Genomic DNA, 24,311 nt, shown 5'->3' with positions numbered 1-24,311 from the left:
TCCAACAACCCAAAAACATTGCTTTGACAGATCAGTGCCCCAAATCACCTGCAGTCATTCTCTTCAGATCTAAGGCAAAGGCAGTGTTGGTGAATGCAAACAAAGGTAACTCCCCCTTTCAGAGGCAGCCCAAAATGAAGCCCAAAGTTTCATCATGAGAAATGCAGATTTACAGATTTAAAAGCTTATGTTATTGTTATTATTTTTGCATTTATATAAATTCACCTTTAATCCAGAGGAAAGACATAAAAGTTGTTCTCTATTCCATATATAAATTTTAATTCTAAATGGTTCTCGCGCAGCGTCCTTTCCTTTAAACTGCTTTAACTCTGGTTTAAATCAATCGGAAGCTGATGACCAATGGAGTAGCACGGTGTCTAACAAAAATCCATCTGTTCCTCCTATATAGTACTGGAAAGCTGCTCAAAATTACCCCTTTCCTTTAAAAGGCCCAGAAAACAAAAATTTCCTCTTACATGTGACCTATTTCAATCAATGTGGATGTACTATGCACACACTTCCACCATCAGGTGTGCATCTTAGCCAAATCTCATTCAGCCAGTACACTGCTACAACAGCGTTTTCCAGATATATCTATTAGTGCTAACGTTCAGTTGCACTTTAAAAAAAAAAAATCAAGCTAAAGGCTGAAAGCACCGCAGCACTGCTTCAGAATATGAAGTAAATTCTTTTACCATTCTGACTTGAAACAAGCCCTACAAGCCTGTTTATTCATTTGTTCTTGATCCTTACATTCCAGCTTCCTGATCAGCAGCTACACAGTTAAGAACTGATGCTATTAGAATAAACTTCTGGTGGGAAGTGCTAAGAATTCACCCTGCTGCCTACCAATCTATCCAGAAATCTGTTCTCACTCCTACTTCCTCCTGTCTGTTCCTCTCTGAAACAGCAGTAGGGGGGTAGGGAGTTTGCCTTTCCTCTACTGGATCACAGTTGTGTACATGAACTATACCTGACCATATGGCAATCTCTTTCAATTTGTACGAGGCAAAACAAGCTCCCTAGCAGCCCAATCCAAAGAGATCCAGATAAGAGAGAGCTACAGATACCAAGCGCTCACATTTCTGCATCCACACAGACCAGTTCCTAAATTCTGCCCATTGATCAAGGCAATGTTTTGCTTCCAGAATTCTTTAGGACAGCAAGACACTTGCCCATATCCACACACACACCTTCACACTTCTACATTTACAGCTGACATTACTGACATTTACAGCACGCTCCAGGTTTTCTCTCCCTTGTACACAAAACTAGCCAGCTGCCTAAATGCAACTTGGAGTAGCTGGAGAAAAAACGAAGACTAGGATGCATAATTCAGCACACAGGAAGGCTCTGACTTGAGGAAAATTACTGTATTAAATGAAAACCAGTGCCTGTTTAATGAGCAACACATGCAGAGGACAATCCTACTCACAAGAAAGTAAAGCTGAAGGGAAAGGTTGAAAGCTGAAAAGAGTAATCTGTCGCTGCCTGGAACCGGATAGACTGAGGCAGGCTAACCAGAAACACATCAGGATGGATTTTAAACATTTTATTGAACATCAACGTGCAAAAATCCAATAAAAACCAACCCTCAGTCACAGGACCTCAGGAGAAATCCCATTACCCGTGCTCAACAAGAACAGGTAGGCATCTCACAAGGGCACAACTTTTGCATATGTGAAGTTGTATTTAGCTCTTTTGTAAAACAGGGTTATGGGATCAAATACAATGGAATAGGATCTTGCTCATTTCCTTTTCTTTAAAGTTAAAAAGACTGTTATGGAGACTTGATTTTCAATCTTACAAAGTAATAATTAAATTTTACAACAGTTTTTAGTGTGGCAACCAGCTATTTTGAGTAAAATGGTACAAAACTTTGTCTACCTTGCCATATCAAGTTTTAGCAAGCATTACTTAAATGAACATGCAGGAAGCTGACTTGCCAGAAAATAGCTCCCTCAGCTGGAACTGCACAATTTTTACTTTTTAATGAAGAGTTGAATTAAACTTGTAGAGTCATTAAGTAATTAAATTATATTTGCATAACACAATAATCTAATTTTCTTACTTTGACTTTACTGTTCAGTATCATGTTCTGAACTTCTTTAATATCATATAGATAGCTTATTGAGAACAAGAAGCAAATTTATCATGGGGAGAGGTAAGCAAACCAAAAGCAGCCTAAGGGTAATGGGCAAAAAACCCACACCGAGACAGGTGACTGCCAACTAGCTGGATATACACCTGGGGTCTGTCTAAAATAAAATATAACTACAATAAGAATTGACGCTTGACTATAGCTTGCCATTGCTTCATTTCTTCTTCAGCTTTAATGTTGTACACAATATAGAGACAGACACGGGCCTTACACGGTATGACTGACACTGTTCCGCCTTTAATTTACAGGTGTTAGTACATCTGTAAAGTGCAATCACAGATCCGTGACACTTGTTATATTAATACCATCCACTCTACATTAAGGTTAAATATTTATCCCTCTGGAAATTAAGAAATTCAAACATTTCTGTCTGTGCACAGTTCATAAAAAAAAAGGACAGAGAGATAAGGAATCGTGTGGCTAAGATTTTAACAAAATTGAGCCCCAAACTAAGAGGAAACCTAACCACAGCTGTACTTGCCCTAAAGATGCAAATGATTTACTGTAACACTCCTGTAGCCATGACTAAAGATTGCTACTTCCAGAATAACAAAGAAAAATAATTTTCTTGTAGATGATAAGCAGCAATGAAAAGAAGGAACCTTTTTATTTTCTTGGTTTTGCTTTTTGTTATAGTTGTGAATTACAAAGATTAAATCCAAAAACTTAAAAGGTTCAAATGCTACTGTGAAAAAGCTTAAGGGTGTTAACTCTCCCTCACTTAAGCCTTAAATTTAACACTGGCAAGTAGACATTGAAGATGTCACTAGCCTGTTAAATTTCCAATGTTCAGAAGACAACTGTTAAAAAAACTCCAAAAGAAAGCTTGAAATTGATGTTTAACAGCAATGAGTTAAAATATTAAGTAGTCTAAAAGTTAAAATTAAAATGTTAAAAATGCAGAAGTCCAACAGGGTGATAAAGAATTCAGAAAGCTCACCAAACCTCTTTAGAAACAAGTTTCTCTAATTCACGCCACAATAATTTAAGGTTCAGTTAGTGTCAAGCACCATTATTTCTTAAGGGCTTTTCTCAGACAGATTATATGTCAAATAGATTTAACCCCAGAGATGTAACATGATCTTATAATAGTTATGACTAAATTATAAGTTTTAAAGTAGACAGCCATCAAAGTAAGGAGAACAGGCAATCACGGATTCAGGAAATGTACATTCCCCCATAGTCAGCTAATGGCAACTTTAATAGGATGTGATGGATTTTTCTCCACCAGGAGAAAATACTGCCTGCATTTCTGCTTCAACAACCCACGCCAGCTGACTAATGGAGTTATATTTTTGTCTCGTATGAGGATGGTTACTTGCCCATCCTCTAGCAGTTGCAGAATGAAACAGTAACAGCAGCTGTGGGGTGAACAGAAATGCTGCTCTATTTGGTAGCCGAGATCCGAAGCACCGGCCTTTTCCTCCAACAGTGGAGCTCATTTTCTGTCACAGGGTGACGAAAAGACACAGTGCAGAACAAGACCACTTTTAGGGCTTAAAGTAGCCTACTGAAGGCACTTTTAAGGAGTAAAAAAATAAAATAAAAATCTTCGTTGGGACGTACAGGATTCACAGGAATTAAAAATAGGGTTCTTGGACAGATAAGGGCTCTTAAAGCTTAGAAGTTGTTGGAAAGATCCTCGTGGATCAAACCATATTTCTTAAAAACAACTTTTATCAAATGCTGTTAAATGTAAAAACTCTTTACCTTGGTATAATAATAAGCCTAATCATGAAAGACCCGTCCCAAAGAAAGACTTCTGCCTCACTCTCTACTGAATAATCAGCATATGCCTGCACTAGAAACATCTTTTTATGCAAGTATTTGGGCTTCAGTCCTGCAAAAATTTAAATATATCAGTCTGAGTAGACCTACAGATCTCTGTGGAAGTCTACAGAGTTTATCACACACACAAATGCTAACACATATTTATAAGCCTTGCAGGATAATTGCTTTTGGCAGGATATAAATAACACCGCTATAACGTGTTTCAGAATCGTGGTCTCCTGCCTTCAGAAACAGGAGCTCTGGTGAAGCCTGTCACTCGTCATATACAGAATGGCAGCTGCAGAGCCCACAGAGACATTTAAACTTCTCTTTGCATTTTCTTTAAAATCTCAGAATAGCGTATGGGCATTCTTTTAAAGTAGCAAGAAAGCTAATGAATAAAGCCTATAAAAAATGCCTAGAAATGCCTTCTTACGAGTGCCATGGATACTATTCGTAGGACTGGAAGCAGTTCTTAGACAAACTATCTATAGCTTCCAAACAGCACATCAATTAAGCAGTGGGGTTTACTAGGTATTTCTCTAAAACCTAATGCACTGGGTGACAGGGCAATAACTCAATACGAGAAACAGTCTTAATAAAGGACTCTAATGTTCGCTGTACTATACTTCAATGAAAAAGCTTAAAAATCTGCTACAAGAAGAGCTTTCAAATAGCGAGACAGGCATCCGAAATAATTTTAGAAACCTAATGCTGGTAGTTTGCCTAATTGACTTTTAAATGCATACCTAAAGCTAGGCCTTAGATTTCTCTCCTTACTTGTCAGTCTTTTTCATCTTTTCAGCATTGTCTTCCTGTCTCTTTTGCCTTTCATTTTAACTTCCAGTAGGGATAAACTCAAGCAAAGAAAGGGAGCTTTGGTGAGTGCCAATGCCACCGAGAATTGCGCGCGGGGCATCCATCACTTCCCGCAGGCAGCACCGCTCCCACCAGCCCCAGCTGGGGCTGAGACCTCTCTGGCAGGGGGCCTGGCTCTAAGAAAGGGAGAGGAATTAATATACTTTGTAGACACAGGTAGCTCTTACAGCACATTTACTCGTCCTGCCATTTTTCCCCTGCTTCACTCCATTTTTTTTCCATGAGATACCTTCCTTTCTTTAATCCCACCTTGATAAAAATGAGACAGTTTTGCTAACGATACATCTTTGAGATTTTACAGCTGAGAAAGCATTGTGTGCAGCAAGAACAGCAGTGGTATAATTTACTTCTGAGAAAGCAGTGGTATAATTTACTTCTGAGAAACTGCCTATAAGAAGTTCAACAATACTAACAGCAACAAGGGGAAAAAAGTAATTTAAAATACTTGGCAGCTATCATAAACAAATACAATTTCACATTTACAGTTTGTACTGCTTTGGCCCAAACAAACAGAAATTCTTTGCATTCAATCAATTTCTATTAAATACATTTTGTTTCAGGTACAAAAATGACAGACTGACCTATGGAACACAGAAATAAATACGGATAATATTTAACTTTTAGAATCTAGAAGCCTTTTCGTTACACCTCCAACTACATATCTAGTGTGAAGCTGCATCTCAGAAAGTAGATTAGATCTGATGATAAGCATGTACAGTCTTGGAAACATAATGAAACTGCCCTTCTGATAGCTGAGGTAGAAACAAAGCAGCTTGGAAGTACTCATGAGCCAGCCCTGACTGCCCTGGAGACTGAAGGAGAAGGCGCAGAAGTCCCCTTCCCACTTCAGGAGCCACGTTCAAGGCCAAAGCCCAAGAGCGCCAGTACTGTCAATTCCCTTTCTTCTCCTAGTAGGATATTACTTTACATCAGAAAGCAAGCTGTTGACACTGACATGAACATAAATGCAACGCATTTCCTAACAAAACCTGAATTGATAAGTTTTCCCCTTGAACCTTGTGTAGCTACTGGAAACACTGCTGTTTCATCTCATCACCTTATTCACGTGGTTCTTGTGAAACAAACTGTTTCACAAGAAAAGAAATACCCATGCAATACACAATGCTCTGAAACAATCCGTTTAGATACAAATCTAATTTCAAGTTCTAATACACAAACATGAACAGCAAACTAAGTGTACCAAGAGACTGAAACTGAATGATCTGGCATAGCAATTTCAGCTTACTTCAACTTCCAAATGCCTGAGAACACAACATTTACTCTGAGAACAGATAAGCCATCTAAAGCTAGACTGCTACTAAAGCAAAAATGAAGTACCACCAGACAACCACAAGGTAAAATTTTCCAACAAGGAATCAAGGAACAAATAATATAATCCATCCTGATGAGGAAACAGATATGCATGGAATTTAACCACATATAGCAAGTGGGAAAAGTCAGAGAAAGGATGTCAATAAGAATTTTTGTCAGATCCTTTACAGCAATTCTTATGTTTTTATGTAAAGCATTAACATCTTAAAATAACAATGATTTAGTGCTATATTTTACTGTTTTGTAATGTCCTTTGAATGCTTCGGGCACATAGTCTCTCTCTGAGTGGCTTCAATATCTCGGGTATCAAGTTTCTCGAACATTTTCGAAGGGAGATTTCCAGTGTCATTTCTAAGCAATGTTAAACCCAGAGAGGAAAAGTTTTAGCTGACCCCTTTGCAGCTTTAAGGTAGTTCTGACCATTGCCTTCTTTGTCACAAAAACTTCCCCAAACTGTTTCAAACCATAGATCTGCTTTACCATTAAAAAGCAAACAAGTGAGCAGTTAAGTTCAGTGGATTTCAAATAAATCTACTCCCACTCTCCCTCATTAACTAATCTCAACTGTAAATTTGCTTTAGATGCTTTAAGAGGTGGCTATTAACTACATAGAGGCAAAGTTATTTTGTGTGTCAAAATGACAGCACCAGTGCTGTTTATTCAGTGAAAACGATTTGTCAGCATTGGTGAAACGCTGGGTATTAATGGAATTCTTTTTATTTCTATTTTAAACGGCTTGTGTACTTACGTAACTTTACCTTATACTGAAATACTTCCCAGGTTGACAGAAAGGATTAAAAAAAACCAGCATTCTGAAGAGTTAAGTATTTCAAATTATGTAAATAGTCTATCAAAACCCAATAAAACAAACCCACCTCTAGCACCTATCAGTCATACAACTACAAAACTTCATACTATTTGGGAAAGGCTTTTAAAAAGAAGTTCAGATTAACACCTCTTAACACAAAAACAAAAAACTACACATCATAATTACGCAGATTTGCTTGTGAATACCCCTGTTCTGCATAGCTTTACGGAGGAATATCAACTTCCAGACCTTCAGAATTACAGACAGACAAATTCATGCACTCTCAAATGCTACCATGAACATTAAATTCGGCTCATCTCCTGTGGATCTTGGAACCTCACTTGGTAGCAGCCTCAACAACTAGATTTGTGAAGTGCCACTGCAAGGCTATGGATTGAAATTAATAAACCACACCCAGAACATTTTCATTTGTTAAGAACATGGTATGTTATGGAGTTCACAAAACTGGAGATTAATGAACAGAAGTTTTGTCATTAGGAAAAAAACAAAAAAGATACAGAGGTAATATATAATCCTGCCTACTTCCACTGACACATTAGAACAATTTCTGATCATGCTCTCTGTGGAGGTTGAAGGCATACAAATACTACCTGCCAACATTAACCTTGAGAAGTATCAATCTGAACTTCCTGAGATGTACTGAAGTAATGCACCAAGAAAAGGTTAGACTAAGAGAACTTGCTACTTTTAGACCAACACTGTTATTGCCAAAGGATATATTCCAAAGAAGCATTCTCTGACAAAACTCATGGCAGAGGAAAGCAGAAAGTCTTCTGAAGAACAATTTTCCCGTGTAAATAAAGACAACAAAATTTGCATCCTAACTGAAAATATGATACAAACTGATTTTCCTAGTCAATGATAAAAGCTTGAATGGCACCTTTCAATTTAACTGTTAAGACAACATTTCTTTAGAATAAAATATACCTTTTTGATAATACAGGAAAATAAGGGAGCATACAAAAAGAAGTCCTCTCAAACACACCCTAGATCATAGATGCTTATGCTAAAACTGGGAAATGACAGTTATGCTTTCTCCACTGTAAATATGTCTAACTATAATTGAGACAAGGAAAAAAAAATAGAAAACAGGTCATGTTACTACAGGGTTATTACACTCAGTGCAGATAGCATGAAATCTGCGCTCTGCCAAAGATGCTACATTTACCTCTGATAAATTTCAAATATTTTGTACACTGCCAAAAAAGTAAACCTTCAACTTCACAAAAAGTAAAGGCATGTATAAACAACCCTCCCCTAAAATGCTCAGATACCACTGGAGGCACTGACTGGCGTCTCAGCTGCTTGCTGGTTTCTTTTCTGGCTTTGGTGTCCAAGACAATATATGGGCTTCAGAAGGTGAAGATAACTAACTCTTGAAGTTACCAGTAGCTGAAAAATGTGATTGATTTAAGCTGTAGTGACTTTCACTATTATTTCAATCCTCCTTTAAATTAGCAAACAAGAAGATTATAATCTTCCTTGACATATATACTCTATTTTCCTAATGAAAGGCTTACTAGCACTGTTTGGTAACCATTTGGTAGCAAGATTGGTAACCTAAATATACTGATCTGCCCCAGGATGTAACCTTGCAATAATTTTTTTTTTTTTTTTTAGTAATGTTTACGAAAGGATGCATATTGCCTCCTTGTGTTTTTGTGCTATTGTACAGAATATTTATATTCTTAATTTTTTTACTTTAGGGTGGAAAACAGTGAATTACTGTTTTGTATCCTGGACACTGAAGCTTGAGAATTAAGTTAAACTGACTTGAATCACAGATGTGTGTTATTATTATTAGGATTATGTTCTTGTTATCCCAGACCAGTGACGTTTCTCAACTTTGAATTATCTAAAACAAAACCAACACTTCCTAAGGAGACAACCACTAAGAAAACTTGGTTTAACACTCAGACTGTGGTTTTGTGCATCTTATCTGGCAATTTCTACACTTCAGCAAATGCAAGATAATAAAGAGCATAATGATTTAGAGCAATCTTTCACTTCTATAAACAATTAAATATTTCTTCAGAATGTTTTAAGAGTACTCAGCTCCCACCCCCAAATATTGCTCTCACTGCCTGAGAAACAAACAGGGAAGCAACCTTAGAAAATAGTTGGTCAAAATTACTCTGGCCCTTGAGAAATGACACTCCTTCCTTCCTTTGACACGTAAAAGTTACACAGAATCTCTCTTGTAACTTCTCTACTGAAATAATCTCTTCCTGAGGCACATGGCAGAGATTTGGATCATCGTGCCTTATGTGGGATGGTATGTCGATCAAAGCTCATTGTTCACACCCACAAGTTGGAAGGAGCACGAAGACCAAACATTACTTTAAAGCTTTTACTTCCCCTTTTATCTTCAGTGGTGAGGATCAAGCTCATGCAGCACAGATATGCCAAAAGACAGAAAAGCCAATCCTGTACCTCCCAGCAATTGCTCTCGCCTAAAAAAACAGCTGAAACAGTAACAGATTCAATAAGCTTCTTTCTAGTTATTCCAAGAGTTTAATCTATAGATTTTGTTCAGAAGCGAGGCTACACACAATTCTATACACATAACTCACAGCCTGTGGGAAGCATTTTGTCTTTCTACAACAAAGGAAACACATGTTTTTATTTGGGTTCTGTTTGTGCTGTCCCAGAGTGTCCAAGAAAAAACAAAAACCAAAACGACCTCACCACTTCAAAACCCAGAAAGATATGCCACTTTTAGGAGGAAATGAAAACAAAACCCAAGGTACGACAACAACAACCCCACACCCGCAAATAACAAGATGTCTAAGGCAAAACAAAAACAAAATAAGAAAACCACCCGAACTAGAGCTTGAATAGGCGTAGCATAGAAGGAAAGGCCTGAAGAGAAGAACCTGAAAAGCTCCTCTCCTCAGGTAAAAGAGCATATCAGCTTTCCCCTAGTTAACCACAACTTACTTCAGAAGGAGAATGAAAGCACACCAACAGGAAATAACAGTGTACTAAACTACTACTAAATTCATGTCTTATTCTGGAATATCTTCCTTTACTAGACCTGTTCTTCATCCAGATTTGGAGTAATAAATGAAGAGTTCACGTTTTCTGCCTTGCTTCAGGGGGATAAATGTGGACACATTCTTCCTTTGCAGGACTAGGCAGCTATAAGAGAGAAATCAAGGTAGCAAACTCCTGCTCTGGAAACCAAAGGAGCTCACCAAAAAGCAAACCTGCTCACGCACTGGTGACAAACACACCAGCAACACGCGTGCACAAGCCTGTTGGCACTGTAACCCCTCCAGAGCGCCCTAAGCCCATGATACAAGGTGCTTAAAAGCATGCAGTAAGGCAACACGGCTTGAGCTTCTGACCTCATTTTGAAGCGGTCCCCTCTGCCCCACGGAGGCCCTGTAGGCCGAGCAGCGCCTGCTCTCCCTGCGAGACCTGGGTGGCTCCCATAGCAGGCCCCTGGGAGACGCTGGGTTGCCTTCTGCAGGCCCTCCATTACCTGACGCAGGGCTGCCGACGTGCAAGATGCTTCCCCATTGCCATGGAAACAAAGTGCGTTTTAAGGTGCTACGGGGGCTCTGGGAAAGGATGCTTCAAGCTGCACGCAGCTAAGACAACGGGAGATATTTTGAGCTGGAGCCGCTCGTTTGCACAGATACAGAGAGCACACGGGTAGCGTGCTAGGGATCATCAGCCCAACGCCGATGGGGTAGTGGCTGTGGGTGCCCCCGCAGCACGTGTGCCCATACGTGTCAGCAGCCTAACTGGCACCATGGCTAACACGCAAGGCGTACATAGCTGCCGGTGTCATGACTTCTGCTAACAGATGTCATTACTGCCTTGGAAGAAGCAAAGCAGAAGGCAAGTTCAACATAATATATTACTCTCTCAAATAACTTCTCATAGAGAGGGTTTCCAAACTGAGGGGAAAAAACAAACCAAACCAACAAAACCAAGAGAAACCCACCTTTCAGATAAGGATTAAGAAAATCACGCTAGCAGAAGGGATACAAGAAACATGCAACGAATCTGGATAGAATTACAGTAATATTACCAACATCTGAAATACTCCCATTGCTGAAATGTGAAGATTAAAGACTAAAACCAGATGAAACTGGAGAAACAACCAAACAAAAAAAATCTAACAAAGCCTATTAGAGGAACATTGCTTTACTTCTCATTATTAGTAGTTAGGGAATTTGCACCCTTATTAGGATGCAGTCCTCAATGACAAAGAACTACCTGTGCTCAGTCAGAAGGTGCTGCCCTCATTCCTGACACAGGATGAGCAACAAGTGAGGCAAGGAGCTGAAAAAACGGGAAAATGGGTGTTTCCTAATGTGAAGGTTTGAGAGCAGAACCCAGGCCGTGTGATTACAGTGCTGCCTCTGTCTCATTATCAAAATCATCAAAATTCATACCCCTTGGCCACGTGGATTATAATTGCACAATTTCTGTTTGGAAGCTTGGAAATTCTCAAGCATTTCATTTTACAACTTTGCATTCTCTTAGCACACCCATTATATAATACTGGAACCAGTAATAAAAGAACTTCTACTTTTTTTTTTTTTTTTTTTAAATTTTGCAAGACTGAAGACAGATTTTTTTTTCCACGACATCCACAGCACAGATCAGCAGCACTCAAACTACAAGTGATATTTGTAATAAGATAGATAATTGCCCCTGAAGAGGGACAAACTGTGCTACTGTAAAATTTACCCTACAAAGGAAGTTCCAATTTTTCTTGTTCTTAAAGGGAGTACTGACCAGGGATTAGCAACAGGAAGTAGAGCTCAAAAACATAGAAATTTGGTACATAAGGTCAGCCACTCACCTAGAAAACAAACAAACAAACAAACAGATTTTCCTATTTTAGAGGCATGGGACCCAACTCTCACTCCTGAATTAGTCTCTACACCTTTCAAAACCACGTTCCTCTTCCAAGCTCAGCAGATATTGGCCTCGATCGCAGGCTTCACGTTATGGCGTGCTGTACGGGGAGCCAGACCAAGCGTGCCATGCTCAGGAAGAGAAGTACCTGAGGGCACTGAGCACTTCGTCACGTCTGAGAGGCTGACAAGTTTCGAGGAAGCTACATAAAAATTCCTACATCAGAGCAGTCTCTGTACTCCCACCTTTCACTACCCTTATTTAATCTTTTCAAAAGGTTAAAGAGAGAAGTCACTTCTGCCCTCAAGCTTTATACCACTTCACCAAAACAGTTCTGCAGTTTCTGAAAGAAAAAAACTGCAGACAGGAGCCTTCACCGAGAGCTCTCTCTTGCCAATTCTGCTTTTAATTAGCTTAGACAATCAGTTTCACTGGCAATTTTTAATAAACTGCACCCTAGTTTTCAGTATTTGTTTTATTGATGAAATTCCTGATACTTCTTATCATTACACTCATTTATTGACAGCGTTTGACTTCACTAAAACTGAAATAACTCACTTTCATTCTTGCTTCGACAAACTTCTGTCAGTGTCGCAACCTGCCAGTGCACGTCAAAGAAAAAGAGCATTTCGCAACAGTGGTCAGACCTTCTTGGGGAAGACGTAGTTTTTTTTCTTAAAAAATAATTTTAAAAAGTCCAGAAAAAGACCTTCCATAGACTTTAAGGAAGCCTGCTCTCACAAACCATTCAAGCGAAATGGCTCACATCATGTCTGTAAGACTCCTGAGCAGGTGAAGTGTTTGACTCGTAGTAGAAGCATGGATTACAGGACTTCCTCACCCAGCAAAAGTATCCCATGCAACAGTGGTCATATTTTTCAACCACAAGAATCTGGGGGGGGCAAATAACTTGCCACCTCGTTTTTAACATGGTTTAGATGTTTTGGTGGCATACATTTGGGCAATTCTCATGCAGCACATATTAGAAAAGTATTTTCTTATGCTCTGTTCTGCATTGCTGTTACCAAACTTGTGTTCACATCCATGGCATATTTTCCTTGTTTGAAGTATTTACTATCACGACAGTGAATTCTTGGAGACAAAAATGCATGTGAGCTCCTTACATAGATGTATTTATCATGACTGCACTGGGATTTTATTCTTTGCCCGCTTTAAGTTGGAGCAGTGGGAATTATGGATTGCAGTGTGCAACAAGTGTGCTATTATTTAATTAGAGGAACATTTATAATAAGTTTCAGTACTAAAAAACACTTAAATGCATATTTTCTGTCTATCAGCATATCTGAAAAATTTTTTTTTTGCTTTTTAAAAAATTATTTTCTTGCCACAAATAGAAGAACAGTGAATATAACACAGAGAATATAAAAGAAAGTACTTTCTCAACAAACTCATACAAGAAATATCAGCATGAGCATAATGAATAAGATAAGCTGGAAAAGATGTGCAAACATGCACATAAAATGTCTGCTCAGTTCTTACAAGTAGGTGCTGTTCAAAACCACCATAGTCTTAGAGACTGAGTTCTATAACATACTATTCAAAGAGGAAGAGAGATATACCATGCTTACCATGGTACTGTATACCGTAAAATATGTTACCATACAGGACATGATACTGCATCATTTATGAAAAAAGCACATGGAGTAGTGCCAGCCAACAGATTTTATGACATCATATTTTAATCATCAGCAGAAGATCTATTCTCTTACCAAGAATAGGAACAGTAAATTAAAAAAAAAAGCATGGATTGCCTTAAGTCTAGAAATATTGGTTAATACAACATACCAAAAGAGCACCTGGTTCTCTTCCTTCCTTTAAATAAGTAGTATTGCTGAAGATTATTTCTGCTGAATACTAAGGCTGGGTGGAGAACACCCCTAACAAGGTATCAAAGCACAGAAAAATTTTGCAAATACGTGGTACAAATATTCCAAAATAAAATACAATACTTTAATAAAGATATAAACATTGCCACCAATCATTAAATAAATATTTTGCAACTAGAAGAGCTTTCAGATAGAGTAACAAGTATTTTCAAGGGAAAGGAGGAGTAGATTTTGAGGAACCACAATAGATCCATTCAGTTTTTGTTTGCAACCAATTCCAGCAGTTCAGGAGCTGTGCAAGCTATGCTAGTTAAATCTGTTTGCTTAAATACTGAACATGTGAACAGAGAGGAAAAAGACAAAGATGGTTCATTTTTAAAACACCCATAAAGAAACAGGGAACCTCAACAACATGGCAACCGCCAGCAAGCTCTCTGGGTCCTTTAAAGAAACTGCAAACCATTCAATCAGGGGAGAACAGTAAGATGGAGAAAGCAAACATTTAAGCATCAGAAAATACAGTTTAAGACAATGTATGCTGTAAACCATATAGTTTTTTTGTTTTATTTCATTTTTATATCAGAATCTGAGTGGTAAAAACCCAAACTGACAAAAGTATTTCCGTTGTCTCCTTTTTCAACTTGCATCAGTATTCTGAATAGTATTTTTTGTTTCTGGTGTTTGTCATATCCCATCAAGTCATCATCAATGCATATGATTTTCCCAAATATTCACAAGAATAGCTAAACAAACAAAAAAAGAAAAATGCCAGTGTTTAGCCTAAAAACACCAGGAATGCCCTCGGCTTTAATCCTGTGACTTCTGATCCTGTCAAGATATATTCCTTTCAAGAAATGTCTTTACTTTTGAAGCATACACTGATGCCGTCACTGCCATTTTAACAGCTCAGGCACATTAGATTTTAAACAAACAAACAAGGAAAAAATTGTCATTTCAAAATTTAAAAATCACAGGCTCCAGTTATGCTGAAACAGACAGAAAACATATTTTATGCAGTACCACAATAATCAAGTAATGTTGCTAAGTTGAACCTTTTAAAAAAAAATAAAGTCTTGGCTTCCAGATTATGTAATATGTAAATTCAGTTTCACCTTCAGAATAGCACTGCATAGCATAAAGCCAAAGAGACAGCAAGAAGCCATTCACAAAACTGGAAGAGCCTCCCAGGGACTCTAAATAAAGAGCCATCCCCACAAAAGAAAATATATCTGAATTGCAATGATTTCATCATATAACTGAGTGGTTTAGAAGACGCTTTCCCCAAAACAAACATTTTTTTTTTTTTTTTAAAAAACACAAATTCCTTATATTAAGGGATGAAGAATTCTGAAGCCTGTATATGCCCTCAGCAGCAGAAATAAAATTAGCCTGCTGAAACATGTTAAAATCCTTTCAGAACTAATAAAAACAAGCTAGATGGCTTCTCTGTCTCAGATATGATCTCATGCTCATCTTTCAGCATTTGGGCTTGGACTACGAGGAATTCTGAAGCCCATATGAAACATAAACAGTATCTTCATCAATATTCAAGGAAGATATATGAATAGGGCAAGAATTTTATTTCAAATCAACACGTGAGGCTGTTTAGACCACCATAATCTAGAGGTTGTTAAGCGCACAGCATTAGTGTATACTCAGTGTTTCTTTGATTTATCGTCTCCAGAATTAAATTATCTAGGAAAATGAGCATGAGGTTACCTATACCAGAGGAGCAGAACGATTCACATATGACAGCCTGAATCTATACAAACGCAGTACATAAAAACCCCTCAAGGTTCAATTCAGGAGCACAGGCATTCCCTCAGAAAGAGAAGGGGCCACCTGCACCCCAGAGGAAAGTCAACAAGCAGCGCTCCTACTTTTCAATGGAGCAACTCGGACTCCATCTTAACCCTGTCATCATTCATCCCTACTGAATAGGCACTACATAACGTAACATTTCTTCTGTTTTACCCAACACTGAAACCCAGCAGCATTTCCAGACACCAATAAAATCTGCCATCAAATTAGGAATCGTGTACAGTGCCTGCTGATCTGCTTACTTTGACATTATTATGTTAATTTGCACGAACAGTAGATTGACCCACAAGGCCACACATCCTACTAATTCCTTCATTTAAAAACTAATGGCATCTGTGAACACCACATTCTGTTCGCACTGACGACACTGCTCACAGAACATCACCGAGGGAAAAGAAATAAATACAGGTATGTATCTGGAAAGGTATAGAAGTACTCTCAGTTAACTAACACCTAACTGAAAAACACAAGGAAATCTTTACAAGAACAATCAAAAAATCACCACGAAGAAGATTCAGCCACGGCAATCAGAATTTTATATAGCTGCCTTCCACGTGCTCACAGCCGACAAGAAACCAAATAGTCCATACTGCAGCTTTTTAATTAATCTTTCCCACCACACATTACAGCCTAAAAGACATTGAGAATTTAATATTATTAACTGAGGTCAATTTCTAGACACCACAAATCTTTATGTCTCGCTCCATGAAGCCAAGTTTTATAAACAAAGAATAATGCTCAATTACCAGAATATTCCTGGTAGCCACAATGACACGAATGTGTTGCAAAGTACCCCTATTCACCCTTGCATGCTGAGAGATTTGTTAATGAAATCAAGGCCATTGATGATATCAATTATACCAATACAATTAAACACAGTGAACTTTCAATACACGTTGTATTTCAATTTGTAGATCTGCCCTATTTCCACAAAGGATTTATTTAGAGCTTCAGTCATATTTCTCCTCCATTTACAGTGGCAGTCTGTGCTACGTGCAAAATCAACCAAAGAGGAACGACAACTCTGGCCTTGCCAGAAATGCTGTCAAAACAGCAAAGGAAACTGAGAAATATTTTTTTTCCTCTCCAGTTAGAGCTGCTTTTGATGGTCTAAGAACTGAAGTAAAAATATCTGTTCTGTGAGAAAACGCCCTGCTGTTGATAATGCATTGTTAGGTTATATACATTTAGCCGTACAGCAACGCCGGATTAACTCAAACTAAATGCTGCATGTGAGCTTTCTTTTCTCATTTTAAGTAAATGATCAGTAACCTTTCAGGTATTCTTTTAGCTCTCAATAATGACAAAGCCTCCTCCACTCCACAAGTGTATAATTAAGGATCACCTCAGTATAATTCGTTAAGATAATGAAACAGTGTGTTCACGAGCGATGAACATCACCATTTTAACACGGGCAACCGCAGAACAGTTGCATCAAACCATTGCACTGCCTGCCGTAGTGATCCTTCATTGCTGAATTACATTCAACTATTTTTAAAGGAACATTTCAGAATATTTAAAGCCAAAGTTAGTATTTTGACCTCTGGATAGCTTATGCCACGTTAAAAACATCTCTCTGTAATTCTGATATTTTAGAGGCGCTTTCTGTGAAGGTATAGGTTCAGGAGAAGCGCTGACACCTGATCTGCCATCAAATTCTCAAAGTAAACAGCGCAGGACGGGCTGCATTGCCGATCTCCACCAATGTAGCAGTCTCCAGCATCGCCTGCATTTCTTCCAGGCAACGTTTGCAGCCGCCTCGTTAGGTATGCCCGCCTGCCTTCCACACTGCGCTGCTCCCATGCAGACACGAGTTAGCAGAGCTCAGTAAAGAGCAAACGACCAAAAACCGGTTCAAAAATCGGCACGGAAACCCGTCCCTACACCGAAGTCGGTTTTCACTGTTCCACGTTTGGGTGGCGCTGCCGGAGGGGGAGGCCCGGGGGGGGTTCCGAGCAGAGCTCCTCGGGGCCGGGCGATCCTGGGAGGTGAATGCGCCGCGGGGGCATTTACCGAGGCAGCCCTCCCTCGGACAACAGGGGCAGGGGGCAGCCCCCCGCGGCCCTCCCCAGCCCCTCACGGCTGCGAGCTGTCCGTCCGTCCGTCCGTCCGTCCGTCCGCCCGCCCGCTCGGGCCGGGCCGGGAGCCCGCTGGGCGCCGGCACTGCGGCGCGCTGTGAATGGGCAGCCAGGTATTTTATGAATGGAGCGGGTCACGTGCTCGCGGCACCTCCCCGAGCTGCGCTTTCCCACAGCACCGCGTCAACGGGCGCCGAGCGGCAGAGCCGCGGGGCCCGGCGAGCCCCCGGCCCCGGCCGCCCGCAGCCCGCCCGCCCGCTGCTCCTCGGCACGGCGGGCCTGCCCCGCACGCCTCGCGGGGAGCCCTTGGCTGCAGGTCGCCGGTGCCGCCGCTTTTTTTTTTCCTCCCATTATTTTTTATTATTTTTTTTTATGAATGGAGATTGTGGTATGCAAATGAGAGCGATTCACAAAAAAGAAAACATGGCGGCGGCGGCGGCTCCAGCGCCGGCCCCACTGACACCGCAGCGGCGCGGCCCGCATCGCATCGCCTCGCCAACCCGGCCCCGACCCCAAAAGCAACCCCAAAAGCAACCCCAACCCCGGCCCTACCGGGATCCGGGGCGCGCCCGCGGGCATCGCCGCCCCCGCGCCGGGTGGGAAGGGGGAAATGGGAGGGGGGGGGAGTGCGGACGGGGGGCGCCCCTCGGGCCCGACCCCTGCGGCGGGGAGCGGCTCCCCCCGGCCCGCGGCCGGGCGCTGCCCCGCACCATTCATAACAAGAGGGCCGCCCCGCGCAGCTCCGCCGGGCAGCGAGAAGCCAGGCACCTCAACTTTCTTTTAATAATCATAAAACAAAAGTTTCAAAATACCTTCTGCTTGTTTTTCACGGCCACAAACAACTCCCGTGTTTTCTGACAAATATTTCCCCCCCTCCTACCCCCATATTTATTTATTTTTTTTAAAGCCATTACATGCACTGGGCTACAGCCGCACGCATACACATTCTCCTCTGGATTTCCTCCAGACCAGTCACGTTAAAAATATTAAGAGATCCTTGAACTGTCCCCTTCCTCTTTTAAAAAAAGAAGTCCCAAGTGCTCATTAAAAAAAAAAAAAAGGAAAAAAGAAAAAAGCAGGGCTTTAGGGTAGGTTTAAGCTGTATTTACACTGCCTGACTCATCCAATTAAAATTCAGGAGCAGTTTCCTGCAGGATGAAGCTCCCACACACTAGTTTCCATGCGAAATGTCTACGAGCAGTGGGCTGCTAGCGGGGCCGGGCCGTGCCCGCACCTCCCCGGGCGCTGCGAGCCCCCCGCCCGCAACCTCCTTACCTGCGCCGGCCTCTCCCCCTTCACCGAAGCCCGCTGTTTGGGCACCCCCCGCGCACCGGGCTCCCTCACAAAGGGCAGCCTCGGGGCTTCCACCTCCGCCAGCGAAATGCGCAGTGTGGACACGGCCACGCGTGAACGCGCACGGCCAGGCACACAGACATACGGACAGACACACGGCCACCCGGACACGCGCGGCGCGGGGCTTACTCGTTGTTAGAAGCCGCCGTCTCTTCGCTCATTTTCTCCTCACCGTGATCCGAGGCGGAGCCGGAGCAGCACCGAGGCGGCCAGGGCGCAGCAAGAACTCACCAGAAACTTCACCATTGTTACCCCCCCGGTCCGCCCTCCCCGGCGAGGGCCAGAGCCGCGGCCCGAGGCGAGGACGGCGACCTCGATCCGGGAGAAGCCCCAAATCCCGCCGTTGGGCGCCGGAGCGGATCCCCCCCTGCTCTCCGGGGCCGGGGCCGGTGCACGCAGCGCTGGGTAGAGCCCACCCCGGCTAGAGGGGCGCGGAGCGGCGGCGCCGAGGCAGGGCTGCCCGCCGCCAGAGGCTGCACCGCGCCGTCCTCCCGCTGCGGCTCATCTCCCGCTGCAGCCGCCTTCGCTGCCCCCCCCCTCTTCCTCCTCCTCCTCCTCCTCCCGGCGGCGGTGCCGCCTCCCGCGCCCAGCCGGGGCACAAATTCCTCCGGACGCCGGCGCCGCCGCGGGCCGGGGGAAGGGAGGGGAAGGGGAGAGGAGAGAGGGGAAGGGAGGAAGGGAAGGGAGGAAGGGAAGGGAAGGGGCCGAGCGACGGGGCCCGGCGCTGCCGCCCCCTCGGAAGCGAGGCTGGGCGCTGCGGAGGGAGGGAGCGGAGCCGGCCCCGCGGAGAAGGCTGGCGGCGGGGGGAGGGAGGCGACTTAAGGCAGCCGGGGGGGGGGGGGGGGGGAGAGGGGCTGCGTCACGACCCCCGGCCGAGGGGAGCGGGGGGCTGCGGGGCAGGGGAAGCCCCCGGCCGCCGGACGGGGCTGCGGCCGGCCTGCAGCGAGTTCAGCAGCGCCGCTCCCTCCCCGGCCGCAACTCCATTAGCGGCCTCCTCCTCCTCCTCCTCCTCCTCCTCGCAGGAAAACTGGGCGGAAGCGTTGGCTTCAAGCTCCTTCCGCCGCCACAGCTTGATCCAAAATAACCGCGGGGAGGGGAGGGAGGGGGGAGGAAAGGCAAAGGAAAGGAAAGGGAGGGGAGGAAGAACGAGCGAGGGGAAGAAAGCAGCCCGCTCTCCCTCCCGGCGGCTGCCCAGCGCCGGAGTTTCCCTAAAGTAGTCCCCGGGCGCCCCCGGCCCCCCCGGCCCCCCCGGGGCGGTCTCCTCACGCCGTTCCCGGGCCGCCGCGGCCGCGGAGGGATCCGCGCCCCGCGCAGCCACCGCCTCCCCCCTGCCGCGGGGGGCTCGGGGGAGCCCGGGCCGGGGCGGGCGCACCCCGAGGTGGCAGCACCCCGAGCCGGGGGGCTCCCAGTGGGGGGCCGAGGGAGCCCGGCGCGGCTCCGTCCCGAGCTTCCAGTTTTGGGGTGAAAAACACGAAACTTGGTGAAGCCGGCGGCGCCGCGGAGGCTGGGGACGAGGCGGGCGGAGCGGGGCGCGGTAACGGCGGGGTGCGGGCAGGGGTCGCCGCGGGGCTCTGGGGCTTGAGGCATCGATCGGCTCCCAGGAGCGTTCGCCCGGCTCTGCCCCGGAGCTTGCCCCGTCAGTTCTCGGCCCGTGCCAGTTTTCCCTGGAAGTGCCAGCTTTCTTCCTTGCTCTGCCTTCCTGCTTGGAAACGACGGGGCGAGCTCCCCCGGGGGTCGCCCCGGCTGCTTTCCCTAGGGAGGCAGAGGAGGGAGGTGTCGCTGCTTCCAGGGCACCCGGGTGGCTCACAGCATCGCAGGCCACGCTGCCAACCGGCAGCATCTCGCTGCCCAGCTGCGGGGCAGCACCGCCTTTACCAGGGGTTAAGGAAAAACTTTGTTTCTGCTTCAGGCTGAAAGTAAAATTTGGCTTAATGGTGTCTAGAGATTTTTCCCGAGGACTTTTTCTTTGTAATTGAAACTGTAAGAAAATATTAAAATGAGAAAAAAAGCATATACTTTTTTTTTTTTTGGGGGGGTGGGGTATGTAAAGCATTGAAGCATTTTAATCAGAAACCTATTTTTATCTTACATTGCACGAAAAGGCATGCTATATTTCTAGGTAGTTTCTGTTCCTGGTAGTATTTCCGCGGATCAAAATTCCATGTGTCTGTAAAAGGGTCTTACCATGAGCATAATGGAACAATTATAGTAAACTGCTATCACGCCTGCCCTGATAAATGGCCCATAGCACGTGTTTCAAACAGCACACATTTCAAACCCGCAGTAATAATGCTTGCTTCCTTATCTGGGCCGCTTTTGGAGGAAAATTTCTAATTGTTTTATAAAAACGTTTTTTTTTCCTAAAATGGTACACTCAAATGGATCAGTTATTCATGGCACAATCTCAGCAAAATACTAAAAATACATTAGAAACCAAATTTTGTACAATTTGACAGTTCTCACTGATTCAAATACACAATTTGATTCTAGGAACCTCACTCCCCCCTTTGAAAAAAAGTGTTTTGAAGCTCAGCTGTGGGGACACAATATTATTCTACTTAACAATGAGAATTCCTTTAGAGTATTCTGACTTGTGACTGGCAGATACTGTGACTTCCTGTTAATTTCTCATTTTCTACAGGCTTGAAAGTTGTAATATTTACCATTCTGTAAGCTAAGTTTATTAAGATAATTTGATTAGCATTATCCTGTACAAGAATGCTCAGGAACCAGCTCAGTTTGTAAGATGGTGATACAGCTCTGTGCAGAGCCATCTGAAGAGACATGATGACAATAAGAACATTAATCTGTTGCTGTTTTTTAATTCCTTAAATGTATTTATTGTAATAATGCTTTTCACCATAACAATTCAATAAAATTGTTTTGTAATATACCTCAAATGATGTCAGTCTCCTCGATTTTCAAGAATGTCCACATTAAGAATAACGTGTATTCAGTTATGAACTGAAAATGCAGTAGTCATCCCACGGCTTATAGTGGTCTACATGGAGGGGGTAAGAGGAGAGAGGCCCACTGCTTCTTCACCTGGGGTAGCTCTTCAGCTTCTGAAGGCAATCTCATGCCGCAGAGGCCTTACAAGCAGTTTCCGTCCCTTTATCTGGACATCACAAAGAAGACAGAAAATCTGTGTTGGTCTGTGTCTTGATTCCAAAATCCTCTTGGTCTCTGCGCAGGTTGGAAAGATCAGAGAACACAGTCCTGGAGTGTTAGTGTCCTTTTGCTGAGCAGCAGTTGGTTTCAGGGCCTTCCAGGTTTTGGGGCTTTTTTTTGAGCAGAAGTAAATGATCAGACATTTTCAGTGTACATGTACATTTGAAAAGTATGTGTGAGCCCTGCCCGTGCAAACAAGGTAGAAATGCCCTAAGCACAGGTGATACCGTTCAGAAACGTCAGACAAATGGCCACTTCACGTCACAAGTGCCGCATGTTTCGGGGTTTGTCTTCCTTTGTAATCAGACAAAGTCAGACAGATCCAGGACCAGTCTGTGTCTTTGTTAACAGACCTTACAGTTCAAACGTCCTGAGTTGCAGTCTGGCCTTCTCAGATTTGGAAAAGATCTTCAGCTGCACCTTACAAAAACTAATTTATACCTCAAAGCCTTTGCTCTGCTGGAACATTTTAATAGCTGTGGACCTCTGAGGTGCAAATATTCTCTGTCTCTGGTTCTAGAGACCCTTTTAAACGGGAAATGGAGAGGCAGTAGTTACCACTGAGGGAAAATGAAGTCAAGGTATTTAATTAGGAAGTCATGTAATGTGCAAGGCTGCCTTTTCATATGTAGAAATGAAATAACCAGTATGCTGATTTTTATTTTTATTATTTTGTAATTTTCACACATGTTAGGATGCAAAGCTCATCTGCTCTTGCCCTTCTTAGTCTTCAAAATGTCAGGTGGCCAGGAGTGCTTGACTTAGGCAGTCCATTCAACGTTGGAAAATACATTTACTTGACTAAGCAGGACTAAGGTATTTATCCTCTATTAACAAGTGTAGACAGCATACATCTGGCCCAATATGCTTATTTACCATTCCTTAAAACGGTTGCACTTGTGTTTGTGAATATTTCTAATGAAACAGATGGTCAGGAGTGGCCATGTCATGTAGCAGGCCACAAATCTGTGGCAGAAGAATTATATATAGAAGATGTATTACGGGGGTTAGGTTGCATAATTCTGATCAGCATGGCATTCACATCTTAAAATCCATAATAGGATCAGTGGAAGTAATGCTGTCCAGATTAGTTAGTCATTGCAGAACTTAAGTGACCAATTCTTGCTTGAGGTTTTAACTCCTAAGGATAAAAGTTGCGAAATCTGCCTCCGCAAAACAGCGATCCGTTTACTTACATCCAGATGCTAATGATAAGTTTACAAAAAATGGAAGTAGTATGGATGTCCCGCCACTTAGGGGAAAATTATTAGTGGTTATTAGGGAATTTCTTTTATAATAGCTTTCATTCAGAGTCCTAGTGTGAGTTAAACACTGGGTGGTCATTGCACACATCCCGGTAAGGATTTAGCTAAAGTGAGCTGATTAAATCTGTATTAGTATTTCAGCAAAGTCAGATTTTGTTAAGTTCTAACCGGGAATCCTGCTACTGCATACAGGATAAAACATGTTCTGTTTGATCCTACTGTCTCCAAGATGTTTTCTAGCAAGATTAAAAAAAACAACACATTAGAATCCAGTTTGTATACATTTTAGTGTATTTTGGATGGCTTTAATCAACAGAATATCAAAATTTCATAACTTATACCAGTTATGGATTTATAATAGCTTAGAAGCATTTACAGTACAGAGAAAAATGCTAACAATTGGTGCTTCGTGTTGGGATAATGGAGGCTCAGCTGGGGAGATGGGGGACATCTTGTGCATTTTTGGATTTATTGGCTGGTCTGCCTCTGATGGAACTGGCTTCCACACCAATCACAGTGGTGATCTTTGATAGCTCTTGTTCAGGAACTTTATTCCATCTTCTCTTGCTGGGTGTTTGGGGATAAACATGTGCTGTATTTGTGAGTGCTTAGGTATGGCGATCATACTAGACCTCTTTCTTCTTTTGTTGACATTCAGATAAGGCTGATGGCAGGAAAGGGGAGGCTGAAGGTTACCCTGGCTCCTCCGTGCTGCTGAAGCCCTGCTGGCCCGAAGGTGTAGGTCAGCATTGCTGCTGGAAGAGGCAGCCTCACCTTCCTCCTACTCTGCTCCCTTCCGTAACTTGCACCTTACCTGTGGGCCCAAATATTTGTGTGCTGAGCAATGAACTACACTGGTAAATGCATCCAGGCTAATACCAGTGTAGGAAATAAAACCTGATTAGTCTTTCACTAGGTCCAGTTAAA

General features: G+C 42.9%; 1 protein-coding gene across 4 annotated transcripts in view; it reads right to left on the bottom strand.

Moving 5' to 3' along the window:
- SPRED1 (sprouty related EVH1 domain containing 1) overlaps positions 1-19,684 on the bottom strand; it is a 57,288-nt gene extending 37,604 nt beyond the window's left edge. Inside the window, exon 1 of one of the 4 annotated variants that reach the window (XM_050711363.1) lies at positions 19,078-19,684. In XM_050711363.1, coding sequence (XP_050567320.1) covers positions 19,078-19,109 — 32 coding nt within the window. In that variant the 5' untranslated portion in view covers positions 19,110-19,684. Of the gene's footprint in view, positions 1-17,058; positions 17,516-19,077 lie in introns of those variants that run through there. The other 3 variants (XM_035540132.2, XM_035540134.2, XM_035540133.2) reach the window with 3 other exon arrangements.
- Between the last annotated feature and the right edge of the window lie 4,627 nt (positions 19,685-24,311).

The sequence above is a fragment of the Cygnus atratus genome, chromosome 5 (assembly GCF_013377495.2).
Source record: "Cygnus atratus isolate AKBS03 ecotype Queensland, Australia chromosome 5, CAtr_DNAZoo_HiC_assembly, whole genome shotgun sequence".
Classification (NCBI taxonomy): domain Eukaryota; kingdom Metazoa; phylum Chordata; class Aves; order Anseriformes; family Anatidae; genus Cygnus; species Cygnus atratus.
This window is presented reverse-complemented; position numbering and strand designations above follow the sequence as displayed.